Source organism: Tupaia chinensis, unplaced genomic scaffold (genome assembly GCF_000334495.1).
Source record: "Tupaia chinensis unplaced genomic scaffold, TupChi_1.0 Scaffold000610_1, whole genome shotgun sequence".
Classification (NCBI taxonomy): domain Eukaryota; kingdom Metazoa; phylum Chordata; class Mammalia; order Scandentia; family Tupaiidae; genus Tupaia; species Tupaia belangeri.
Window position 1 is genome coordinate 2,602,724 of NW_006160129.1, and position 13,362 is coordinate 2,616,085.

General features: G+C 38.3%; 1 protein-coding gene across 4 annotated transcripts in view; it reads left to right on the plus strand.

Annotated features, from left to right (window-relative positions):
• The window catches only part of MKLN1 (muskelin 1), a 390,424-nt gene that overhangs the window by 288,114 nt on the left and 88,948 nt on the right, over nucleotides 1-13,362 (plus strand). For 3 of the 4 annotated variants that reach the window (XM_006158840.2, XM_006158839.3, XM_027775878.1), the window contains 2 exons: nucleotides 2,728-2,837; nucleotides 6,177-6,369. In XM_006158840.2, coding sequence (XP_006158902.1) covers nucleotides 2,728-2,837; nucleotides 6,177-6,369 — 303 coding nt within the window. Of the gene's footprint in view, nucleotides 1-2,727; nucleotides 2,838-6,173; nucleotides 6,370-13,362 lie in introns of those variants that run through there. The other variant, XM_027775879.1, reaches the window with a different exon arrangement.

The following is a 13,362-nucleotide window of genomic DNA, read 5'->3' on the forward strand; positions in this document are numbered from 1 at the left end:
CCATTTCCCTAACCGGTGGTCCCCCCCCCCCTTTTTTTAAAAGAGATTTTTGCTTCAGAGTGTGTGTGCACACCAGAGAGACAGAAAGAGACAGAATATCTTTTGTGATAAAGTGAGAAGTACATGTAAAGCAGTTGCTATATATCAAAGCATAATAGTTATATGAAAGAAAAGAACTTATACAACTGTTTGAGTTAAAATGACTATGGGCGAACTAAAATAACTGATTTTTTTCCCCATAGGATGTCATTTTATTCTTAAAAGAGAAACTGATAGAAAACCTTTGATTATTTAGATTTGGGTATTTACCAGAAAGCAAGAAATCTTCCCCTGGAGGGATAGCCATGTTGCACTGTCTTCTCCTCCATTCTCCTCTTGGTATTTCAGGCATGCACATACATGTGCCTGATGGTGGGTTTCAAGCCTCTGGGTCTGGGACTAGAACCACAATCAGCCATGTAGGAGTCTAGTGCCTTAGCCACTATGCCACTTGTTGGCCCTGTGAAGTGTTATTTTAACCTTGTGAAGTTTCTCTGAATACTTAGGAGGTTTTGGATACTCTTTTCTGTTCCACAGATTTACTTTCCTTTTTCTACATTAACATCAAACCTATAATTACTATATATATTTTTTTAGCGATTTTGTTGTTTTATTCTGAGATATCTTCAGGGTTTTTGGGTTTTTTTGTTTTTTTTTGGGTTTTTTTTGGTTATACTTTCTAATGGGTTGTTACAGATATAGGAAAAGTTTATGTTGCCTGTCTATAAACTTTTTAAAGTTTTTCAGTTGAGTCTTTTGAATTTTATAGGTGAAGTGATATCATCTTTCAACTTTTTTTTTTTCTGTGTGTATGTGGAGGGCAGTTGGGTATGTGGTATTTTTGTAGACAGCATTTGCTGTCATGATCGTCCTGCCTCAGCTTCCAGAGTAGCTGGGATTGTACAGGTGCACACTAACCATGTCAAGCTCTTTTTGTTTATTTCTTCTGAGAGAGAGAGAGAGAGACAGTGACAAAGAGAGGTAGTGACTGCATCTCCAGCAGGGTTATAATGCCATGGTCTACCCCCCAGCTTTCGGTCAGCTCCATATCCTGGGGAGGTATGTGGCCAGCTTAGTCTGGGGAGTCTGTACTTGAACCAGAAACCATCCCATGTGGGATTCCCTTACAGAACATAATGGTGCCGAGCTCTCTTTTGGCCAGGGTCTGCTCCTGGCCTCAGGCTCATGATTCTCCTGCCTTAGCCTCCCAAGTTGCAAGTTGCTGGGGCTATAGGCATACCACATTTGACTTTGGTTTGTTCCCTGCTTTTTCGTTGGAAATTTTTTTTGTTTGTTTCTTTAGGATGGGCCAAAATTCAAACCTGGGCCTCCCATGTGGCCTCAGCCTGCCAAATAGAAGCATCAATCAGTGTGTGCTACCTTGGCTGGGCCAGTTGACTTCTTAATTTGCTTTATTTTCTTCTTAATGCACTTACATCTCCTATATAATAGTGTTGAATAATAGAGATAACGGGCCTCCTAGTCTTCTGACTTAATTGAGAATACTTAATATTTCTCCACTTGGCTTAATTTTTAAGACTTTTTTTTTTTTTTTTAAAAATAATTGCCAGAAACCATGTGCACTTGTCAGAGGGAGAGGGAAAAAGCACCTCTGAGTAGGACATGGTCATGCTACAACCCCTTCTCCTCCATTTGGCCATCCTGTGAGCATTTGGGACACATGTGCACATGTACTTGGCATGTTTTTCATGCTTCCAGTGCCAAGATTCAAATCACACAGTTGGCCGTGTGAGTTCCAGCTCTCTTAACCACCAGGCCGTGGGGTTAGACCTAATTTTTAAGGTTTTTGATGCCTTTAAAAAAAAAATCTAGATAAAGGTGTTTCCTGATGCTTTCTCTTCTTTATATGTATTAATGCTTTTAAGAATAGGAATAACTTGAACAAGCATCTTTTTTTTTAAGAGTTATTTAATTTGTTGTTATTATTTGACGAGAGAGAGAAAGTGAGAAAACAAGCTACCAGGTCCCGGACACAAACCACAGTCACTGGGAGTCCAGCATCTTAACCACCATGCCACCTCTTGGTCCCATAACATATATCTTATTTATTCATTTTCAGCATCTATTGATAAAACATGTTTTTCTTTTCTGTTGAGATAATAAATTACATTAATATAGTTTCTATTATTGACCTGTCTTTTATTCTTGGAATGAAGTTTGTTTGATTACAATGAAAACTTGGTAGAATTTTTTGAATTTTTAAAAAAAATTTGAACATGTATCTATAGCTATGACTGGCCTTAACTCTCTTTTTCTTTTAGTTTTGTTTTCATGATTATGCCACTGATAGATTATCACACTTTCAGTCTATTTCTGTGCTCTGATATAGTTTAAATTATATAACATTTATTTGCTGCTTATAGGTTTGGTAAAATTTACCTGTTAGATCATCTAATTTTGGACATGTTTATTTGTGGATGTATATATGACCACTTTAAATTTCTCTTAAGGTGTTTTTATTAACTAAGAAAACCTCATGTTGATGGCTAATATGTTTCTTTTTGCATTTATAGCCTTAGCACCCAGAAGAATGCTAAGCTTATATTAATAGAAGATGCCCAGAAAAATTGTTGAATGAATTCTTACAGAGTTGAATAGTAACTTGACTTTTTCTAAAGTTTTATTTGAACTGTGTTGATTTTTTTCTTGTGTTTTCCCTCCTTAAAGTTCCACTTTTATCCTGGGGACCCAGCTTTAACTTCAGCATCTGGTATGTTGAACTTAGTGGTATTGATGACCCTGATGTAGTACAGCCCTGCCTCAACTGGTACAGCAAGGTAGGACTGTATTTTAATCCTGACTTTATGTTTAATGCCTATAAATGCAGAAATGTATTCATTTCTTGTTTTTTCCCAAGAATAATTAAAAATATTGAAAGTAATAATAATAAACATAATTAGGTAACATTTATTAAGCATTTACACTCTAAGCAATCTTGATAGCTCATTTAATATTTATAGTTCTGACATAGGTACAGTTATTCTTCTCATTATTTTACAGATGAGAAAACTGAGCACAGAGAGTTAAAATATTTGCCCAGGTCACACAGTTATAAAGTACCACCAGCATATGAACTTGGGCAGTCTGGCTACAGTGTACCGTTGTATTACTATTCTCTCTTGACCATAAATTTTGTTTCAAACTCTATTGATGTGAATCTTTTTTTTTTTTTTTTGCTATAGGGTGCGTGCGCTCGTCAGACAGACAGACAGATAGAAAGCAAGAAACCACCCCCTAGGGGATGGCCACACCGCAATCCCTTCTTCCCTGTTCTCCTCCCGGGATCCTAGGCATGCACACACACATGTGAGTTTTAAGCCACCAGGTCCGGGACTCGAACCGTGATCAACTACATGGGAGTCCAGCAACATAGCCATTACATCAACTGCTGGTCCTATAAATTCTTTCTTTATTTATTTATTTATTTGAGAGGTTTTTGCTACAGGGCGTGTTGCTCGCCAGCAGACAGAGAGAGACAGAGAGATAGAAAGTGAGAAATCATCCCCCGGGGGGGGATGACCACACCGCAATCCCTTCTCCTCCATTCTCCTCTCAGGATCTTGGACACACACGCACACGTGCCCGGCGTGAGTTTAAGCCACTGGGTCCGGGACTCAAACTGCGGTCGGCTACATGGGAGTCCAACGACATAGCCATTACGCTAACTGCTGGTCCCTAAATTCTTTTTTTTTTTAAGAGAGTTTTTGTTTGTTTGTTTGTTTGTTTGTTTTTGCTATTGGCGCATGTGCTTGTGCGCGCGCAAGAGAGAGAGAGACAGAAAGTAAGAAATCAACCCCCCTCCCCAAGGGAGATGGCCACACCTCAATCCTTTCTCCTCTAGTTCTCTTCTCAGGACTCTGGGCATACATGTGTATGCCCCTGGCGTTAGTTCCCTGCCTCCATGTCCGTGACTCGAACTGTGGTCTTCCATGTGGGAGTCGAGTTACATAACTATTATACTATTTGCTGGTCCCAGATGTAAATACTTTAAACATGTTTTCTATGGGACAGTTTTTCAGCCTGATAGAAAATTTAAGATATGGATATGATTGAGACTCCTAAAGCCAGAGTGCTATAAAAAGGTGTTATTGGGACCAGGAGATGGCATAATGGTTACATTGCTGGACTGCTACATAGTTCACCATGGCTCAAGTCCTAGACCTGGTGACTTAAAACTCACACTGGGCGTGTGTGTGTGCATGCCGCAAATCCTAAGAGGAGAATGGAGAAGGTATTGCAGGTGGGCATCGCCCTTAGAGGAAAATTTCTCGCTTTCTATCTCTATCTCTATCTCTGTCACTCCAGTGAGTGCATGTGCCCGATAGCAAAAATCTTTTTAAAAATAAAGGGGGTTATTGTTTAATATAGCAATATACTGTCATATAGTTAGTTATGATGAATCTTGTTTATTAGGGGCCTTAAAGAAGAAACTATTACAATAGTATTAATATGGCTATAGAATGATTCTATAATTATTTGATGAGGTAAAGTCTTGTTTAATTCTGTTGTGTGAGAAATAGATCTAATAATCCTTTATTAGTAAAATGTCAGGTATTAACTGATGTGCTTTTAGTCTTGCAGATCTTCCTGAAGATTTTATTTTCCTGCCTTGTAAACTGTACTGGTTATAAGTAATCTTTGTTTGTTGCTTATCATACAGTGCTTCTTTCAGTGACATCTGTTTGTTTTGTTAAATCTCAGAATATGTGTTTGTAGGGTTTTTTAAAAATTTTTTATCAGCTTGTATTTTTTGGCATCCTTCTTAGGGAGAAAAAGTAAAAAGTAGTAAATTGAGCCTCCACCTATCGGATTCTAGTTTACTGAGTTGTTTGCTTTATACCTATTGAATAGATAAACCTGATAGCTCAGGTTTAGAAAATGACCAAATTTATTTTTCTTTTGATGATTTTTTTGAGTCACAAAACCTATTTGTAGATTCGAAATACCTATACATTTGATAATAGTCATCATTCAAATAATAGCTTATCAAAAACCAAAAACTGGGGCCAGCACATGACTGACCACAGTTTGAGTCCTAAACCTGGCAGCTCACTTTCTCTCTTTCTCCTTCTCTCTCTTTCTGTCTCTCTGGTAACATTAAAAAATAAATGACAACAAATAACATTAAATAAATAAATGTTTTTTAAAAGAATCCCAAACTGGGACCAGCAGTTGGCGTAATGGCTATGTCTCTGGACTCCTATGTAGTTGACCGTGATTCAAGTCCTGGGCCCGGTGGCTTAAACTCACACGAGGCGTGTGTGCATGCGTGTCCAAGATCCCGAGAGGAGAGTGGAGGAGAGGGAGAAGGGATTGTGGCGTGGCCATCTCTCCTAGGGGGGTGATTTCTCGCTTTCTGTCTCTCTGTTTCTTTCTGTCTTTCTGGCAAACACACGCGCCCTTTAGCAAAAACCTCTCAAAACAAAACAAAACAAAACAAAACAAAAACAAAACTAAATGTATAATCTAATTTATGTGTTTTTAAATTTTATTTATTTATTTCAAGTTTTTACTGTAGGATGCATGGGCTCACCAGAGTGAGACAGAGAGGGAAAGTGAGAAATCACTCCTTAGGGGATGGCCACTCCACAGTCCCTTCTCCATTCTCTCCTCCTTGAGATTTTAGGCATGTGCTACCCATGTGCCTGGTGTGATTTTCAGGCCACCAGGTCTAGGATGTAAACCATGGTTGGCCATGTGGAAGTCCACTGCCTTGATCACTATACCACCAACTGACCCCTTATGTATATTTTTAAATGATTTCTGTGCTTTCAGTATCTGCATTGTAATGTGATTAGTAGATGTCACAGGATTTATAACTTTTATCATCTTAAATGGGCCTTAGTAAATAGTTGTTCTTTTCTTCAAAGTTCAAGCTCTTGAATTAGGTCTGGTTTCATTTGTCTTGGCTATATACTTTGTTACCTTCAACAGTCATTACAGTAGACTAGGTTTCAGTTTTGTTATTTGAAAGACAGAACTAATGATACCTTTTGAATAGGGTTTGTAGGGTGCTAGGGACATAGTAAATACTTAGTTATTTTCACTGTTAACATTTTGTATGGAAACAACTAAACAAATCTCTTTTTTTTATATTTTTTCTTGTGTTCTAGTAGTACCGTGAACAGGAAGCCATTCGCCTTTGCTTAAAACACTTCAGACAGCACAATTATACAGAGGCTTTTGAATCACTGCAGAAGAAAACCAAGATTGCACTGGAACACCCCATGTTAACAGATCTGCACGACAAATTGGTGTTGAAGGGTGATTTTGATGCTTGTGAAGAGCTGATTGAAAAAGCTGTGAATGGTATGAAATTTAGATTAATTACTAGGTAAATTTCAGGTATACATAGAACATTTTTTAAAATTGTCTTGTCAGTTATTCAATTATTTTCCTTTTAAATTATTTTCCTTAATTTTTTTTTTTTTTTTTTTTAGTTTTTAATCTTTGAAAGTTGTTAGCTCCTTGGATTAGAGATTTCATTCACATATCTAAATTTAAGCTGTCAGCTTGGAAAACCATGAATTTATGAATAATAACATTAAATAGTATAAGTCATGGTAGAAATAGTTCTGGTGAGAAAAATGAAATACTTTTGGTGTTAGTTTTCATATCTGTGATCCATTTTTATAAGTATTTTTGTTGATAACCAATTCTTTAACATTGGGTAGAGGAGATTGGGTCTTCAAAAAATGTTATTAGACAATTATAATGAACACAGTTACTTGTATTGAAAACAGCTTCTGTGTGGTGCCAATGCTAGATATGTACTCATTGATGTTCTTCTGTAGCCTGTAATCCGGCTTTGAGAGAATTGTTGAGTATTTGAACACATTTAAAGTCTCCTGAGGTAAATGCTTTGGAGGATGACATGCATTTGGATAGCTATGATCTTGTATGTTGTGTCATTTAAAACAAAAAGAGATTCTGTTGCTTGTAGAATGACTATATCTTTTTTTTAGAGAGATTTTTTTCTATAGAGAGCATGCATTCAGCAGAGAGACAGAGACAGAAAGTGAGAAGGGGGATGGCCATGCTGCAATCCCTTCTCCAGTCTCTTCTCAGGGTTTTGGGCATGCATGCATACACACACCCAGCGTGAGTTTTTAAGTATCTGGATCCGGGACTCGCAGCTGCATTTGACTGCGTGGGAGTCCAGCAATGTAACCATTATGCCATCTGCTGGTCCTATGGCTGTTTTTAAAACTACCACAGTAACTTCCAGTGCCAAAGAATACAATAGATGTTCAGTATAAAACTTGTGGACTTGAATTTGGTGTATTTTTTTATAGAAATAAGAAACATAGACTTTTTAGTGTTCTGTTTTTGTATATTTTAAACTTTTCACTGTTATGTCATCCATGGTTATTAGGCAGGGTACTCAAATGATCAGACATGGGATTGGACATTTTATAACTAAAGAAAACTGAGCTGCTTCCAGCTCTGCTGGAATGTTAAATATAATGACAAACCTGCCTTAAGCCTTATACACTGTTACTGCTTTATTTAAGTGATGATGATATTTATAAGTAACAGTTAGTATGGTTAAAACCATGTATACTTTGGAGTATAAACAAATAGAACATACAGGATAATAAATCTCTTACCAGACCATTAAAATGCCATCAGTGAAAGTATGTATGTATATATGCCGTCTCTAAGAGTGATTTCTGTATTTTCCAGTCTTATAGGATACGGGAGGAATGGGTCAATTTTATATTTCTTTTTTTTAATTTGTTTGGTTGGTTTCATTTTAAATCTTTATCATTAATTAATTTGATATCATTTTGTTAAGGGAAAGTAAACAAGCACCACGGGCAACTTTATGTAATTACTAGGCCTAAAAGAAATTTTATTTTTGAATGTCTTTAGTAGTATACTCAGTTGGACAAAAGTAATCGTTAAAAATCATATGTAACTTTTATTACTACAGAGACTTCTTTTATATTTCTGGCTCTAGAGAGGAACCAAGTTTGGAGAAATTGGTAGTAACTCTTATTTTTGCAAGTTAGAGCTACGTCATATTTTCTGTACTACTATGGGCTCTCCTCGACTGGCTTGGAATATAATTAGTTAATAAACATTCCTTTCAGGGTAGTTCAGTTTGCTGCTAACTTCACTGATGATGATTTGTTGGACAAATAAGGAAGTAAACAGTGCAGTTTTTTGGCTTCTGCTTCACTAAAACCACAGCAGACACAAGGACAAGAAGTTCTTGCCTGCTAACTAGGAAAGTCTAGAGAATCAAAGCATCTTTTATCACGCTTTTTATATTGGAGAAAACAAAAGTTACTTTTAATATATTTAGTATATTAGTATAATCTTAAAGATTTTTATTAGGTTGTCAGGAAAGTCATGACACTTTTTTTATATTTTTTTTTTCTTTTTTTGGAGAGATTTTCGCTATAGGGCACGTGCACTTGCCAGAAAGAGAGAGACAGAGAGACAGAAAGCGAGAAATCACACACCCCCCCCCCCCCCCGCCCCGAGGGAATGGCCACTCCGCAGTCCCTTCTCCTCCATTCTCCTCTTGGGATCCTGGGCACGCACGCACATACACCCGGTATAAGTTTAAGCCACCAGATCCGGGACTCAGACGGGAGTTGACTACATGGGAATCCAGCAACGTAGCCATTACGCCATCTGCTGGTCCCTATGACACATTTTTGCATAGAAAAACATTGGAAAATATCTCATGACTTTCCTGACAACCTAATAAAGTGTCAGACTATATTTCTCCAATAGGCTGCTGATGTGTTTAGAAACATCCCTGTATTTACATTTAATTTCATTAGAAGTGATTCCTGAACAAATATCTGTTACTCTTTGACATTGTAGAACCTAGTAATGATAGGCAAAAGCAATAACCTAGGAATATGAAAGTTTAAGCAAGTAGGGGAAAGATTGTACCTCATTTCTAAGAGCTTATTCTTCCTTTCCCCAAATTGTATCCATTCATTTCTTCAGGTGGAGGCAATAGGGCGAGAGGAAGGTGATGGGAGGGTTTGGAGTGGCAGCCTTGACAGAGTTCCCATACCAAGGTCCTCCCTCTAGCCCTGTAGCCAGCCAGGATCACCCATGAGCATACCCATTGTGTTTGGGTAGACCTGGACAGGAACCTACAGTTTACCACAAAGTCACTGGCATTATGTGGCATTGGGCTTGAAGAGCTTATTTTATTTGCTGTAGAAATAACAGTTAGCATTTATCTCCTCCTCCCCCCCCCCGCCCCCCGCCCATAGGGGGAAAAAGTGCATACTTGACAGAGAGAGACAGACAGACAGAGAAAGTGAGAACTTACACCCCAGGTGGATGGCCACACTACAATCTTTTCTCTTCCTGGGATTTTGGGCATGCACACACATGTGCCTCGTGTGATTTTTCAAGCCATTGGATCTGGGGCTTGAACTGCAGTTGGCCATGTGGGAGTCCAGTGCCTTGACTACCCCACCACTTGCTGGACCCAAAAATCCTGAGAGGAAAATGGAGAAGGAAATATGGCTTGGTCATCCTTCCTGGGTAGTGATTTCTTGCTTTCTGTCTCTCTGTCTCTCCATTGAGTGCATGCACTCCACAGCAAAAATCTCTCAAGAAAAACCAAAAGCATAATTCTTTAAGGATTTTTCCTTGGGCATGAATGCATTACGCACTGGGCAGGTTTTTCAGGCTGCCAGATCCAGGACTGGAACTGGGGATTCTGCCATTTGGGATCTAGCTGCCTTAGTCACTGCACCATTGGCTGGCCCTAAATTGGTTAATTTAATTGGTGAAAAGTTGTTCATAATTTTTTTTTTTTAAGGCTTCTTTTTTTTTTTTTTTTGGGGGGATTTTTTTTTTTTTCGACAGACAGAGAGACAGAAAGCGAGAAATCACCCCCCAGGGGGATGGCCACGCCACAATCCCTTCTCCTCCCTTCTCCTCTCAGAATCTTGGGCACGGACGCACACGCGCCCAGCGTGAGTTTAAGCTGTCAGGACCAGGACTCAAACCGTAGTTGACTACGTGGGAGTCCAGCGACATAGCCATTACGCTAACTGCTGGTCCCCATAATATTTTCTTGTATTCCTTTTAATATCTTTATGTCACGTCTTATTCTTACTCTTTTTTTTTTAATTTTTTTTTTTTTGAGAGATTTTCGCCATAGGGCACGTGCGCTCGCCAGACAGACAGAGAGAGACATAGAGACAGAAAGCGAGAAATCACCCCCCGGGGGAATGGCCACGCCGCCATCCCTTCTCCATTCTCCTCCCGGGATCTTGGGCACGCACGCACACGCGCCCGGCGTGAGTCTTAAGCGACCAGGTCCGGGATGCGAACCGCGGTCGACTACGTGGGAGTCCAGCGACATAGCCATTACACTAACTGCTGGTTCCAATGTCTTATTCTTGATACTAGTAATTTGTGTCTTCTCTCTTTTTTTCTCCTTGGAAGTCTGGCTAATGGTCTATTGTTTTCTTTCCTTTTTTTTCCTCTTCTATTTCTTTGATTTTTGTCCTTGTTCTGCCCCTTGATTATTTCTTCTACTTAATTCAGTTTTAATTTGTTCTTTTTTTGGTTTCTTAATATGATTGCTAATGCCATTGGTTTGAGATTATTTTCTTTCTAATGCAGACATTTAGTGTTAAAAATTTCCCTCTAAGCACTGCTTTTAGCTGTATCTTAAAAATTTTGCCATGCTGTGGTTTCCTTTTCTTTGAGTTTAAAATACTCAGGTATAACTGAGACATTTTTCTTCCTTTACAACTGCTATGCCGTTTTTTCCTCTTGTGTTTAATCATTTGGCCTGGTGTTGAGGGATGTAATGATAGTATCATTGTGAAGTCTCAGGATGCTTTTAACATTTAATTGTTAACTATGACTTGATTTGGGGTTTTTAAAGATTCATGTATCAGATTCCTGAATGTTTGAAATCACAGTGATTGATTTTCTAATGTTAAACCAACTTTGCATTTCTTAGATATGCTTAGGTATGTCATAAATTTCTTTTGGTGTATCTTGGATTTAGATTGATTAAAGTTTTGTTAGTGTTCTGACTGTTTTCTTTAGTAAGGTTGGCCTTCTAAGTTTTACTTTCCTCTTCCTCTTCAGATTTAGTATCAGTATTATCTTAATTTTAATGGGTTGAGAGGTTTACCTTTTCTTTCTGTTCTCTGAATATGTGCAAAGATTTGAATTGTCCTTTACCAGGTAGAGCTTTCCAGTAAAGCCATCAGTGCTTGGAATTTACATGGTTAGAAGTATTTTTTCTACCCTTTATTTCAACCTTTTTTTTTTTAATCTTTTTAAAGAAGATATAACTCTTGTAAATTTATGTGAGTTTTTTTTTTAATCCTATGTAGCAGCCATCTTTTGATATGAACCTTTAATTCATTTACATGATTGAATTACTGACAAATATAGATAGGTTTAAGTCTACCATTTTACTTATCTACTTTGTTATTTTTGTTCTTTAGTTCTTCATGTTAGTTGTTGTCTCTTGCCATTTTCTTCTTTTTAATGGATATTGGGTTTTTTGTCTTTTCTGTTTGTCTTTTCTGTATTATTTATAATTACTTTAAAAATTATAAAAAATATATCTATTTTAACTCAACAAAATTGATCAGTACCTTTTTCCTCTTCCCATACAGGGGCTGAGTAGACTTTCAATTCCATTTATTCCCCTCACATCTCATAATGCTCTTTTTAAATTTTTTTGGAGACATTTTCGCTATAGGGCGCGTGCGCTCGCCAGACAAACAGAGAGAGATGGAGAGACAGAAAGCGAGAAATCACCCCCCAGGGGGGATGGTCATGCCGCAATCCCTTCTCCTCCATTCTCCTCTCGGGATCTTGGGCACGCACACACACGCGCCCGACCTGAGTTTTAAGCCACCGGGTCCGGGACGCAAACCGCGGTCAACTATGTGGGAGTCCAGCAACATAGCCATTACACTAACTGCTGGTTCCCTCATAATGCTCTTTTGTCATTTATTTTGGTAAAGTCTTTGTTCATTAATTTTAATCAAAACTTTTTTTTATTTTTCTGTTTTGATCTTATATCTGAGATTGTATTCTACTTACCTTATGTACATTCTTTAGATTTCTAATACAGCCCAACTCTTGGATTTTGTTTACCCTAAAAAAATTTTTTAAAGTTTGTTTTTGTTCCATGAGAAAGGGAGACAAAGACAGAAAGACAGTCACCCCAAACATGGTCTTCACACCATTATCCATCCCTAGTCTCAGCCAGCCAGGATTATGGGCACTTGGGCACTGGGAAACACAGGGAGACCATAGAAAATGAACTCAGGACCTTCCCATATGGCTTCAGCACTGCAGAACATTGTGTTGTCACTGTGCTGTTGCTACTGGCTATACCCTGAAATTTTTACCTCTGTTTTAGAAAGATATTTTTGCTGGACTTTCTGATGTTAAACCAACTTTGGATTTCTCAGATATACTTAGCTATGTCATAAATTTCTTTTAGTATATCTTAGATTTAGATTGACAATTAACTTTATTCACATGCAGTTTGAATATCATTCCACTGTTAACAAGTTTCTGTTCTGTTGAAAAGTATATTGTCATTTTTTTTCTGCTTTTGTATTTTCTGTTGGGCACTGCCCTAGAGAGACAGACTGGCGGTGGTGGGGAAGTTGTGGTGGTGGTGGTGAGAAAGCATCCTCACTAACCATGCTGCAGTCGCTTCTCTATTTCTCCTCATAGAGTTTGAGATCTGCATACATGGACTTGGTGCACTTAGCTCCCAGGTCCAGGAATCAAACCACGCGGTTGGCCATGTGGAATCTAGTCACCCCAACCACCATGCCATGGGCTGGCCTGTTTTATCATTTTTAACTTTTCTTTTTTTAAGGTTTGTTTTAACATAATCTCTCTGTTTTCTTTTGGATCTTTAAATAGTTTTATCTTTATTTTAGATTATTTTGCAGTTTTTTTTTTTTCTTTAGAGGTTTTTGTCTTAAGGTGTGTGCGCTTGCTGGGGAGAGAGAGAGGCAGAGGCAGTGAGAGGGAAAGGGAGAGACCACACCCCCATCCCACTCACCCTCCTGGTGTGGATGGCCACGCCACAATCCCTTCTCCTTCTGGGATCTTGGGCACGCACACACACATGCCCAGCATGATTTTCAAGCCACAGGGTCTGGGACTCAGGCCACAGTTGGCCATGTGGGAGTCCAGTGGCATAACCACCATACCATATACTAGTCCCTATTTTAAGACTCCCCATAGTTCTGCTGCTGAATTCTAATGCAGCAACTCTGTTAACTGTTGTGTGGGCCTTTTTTTTTTTTTTATTTCTTT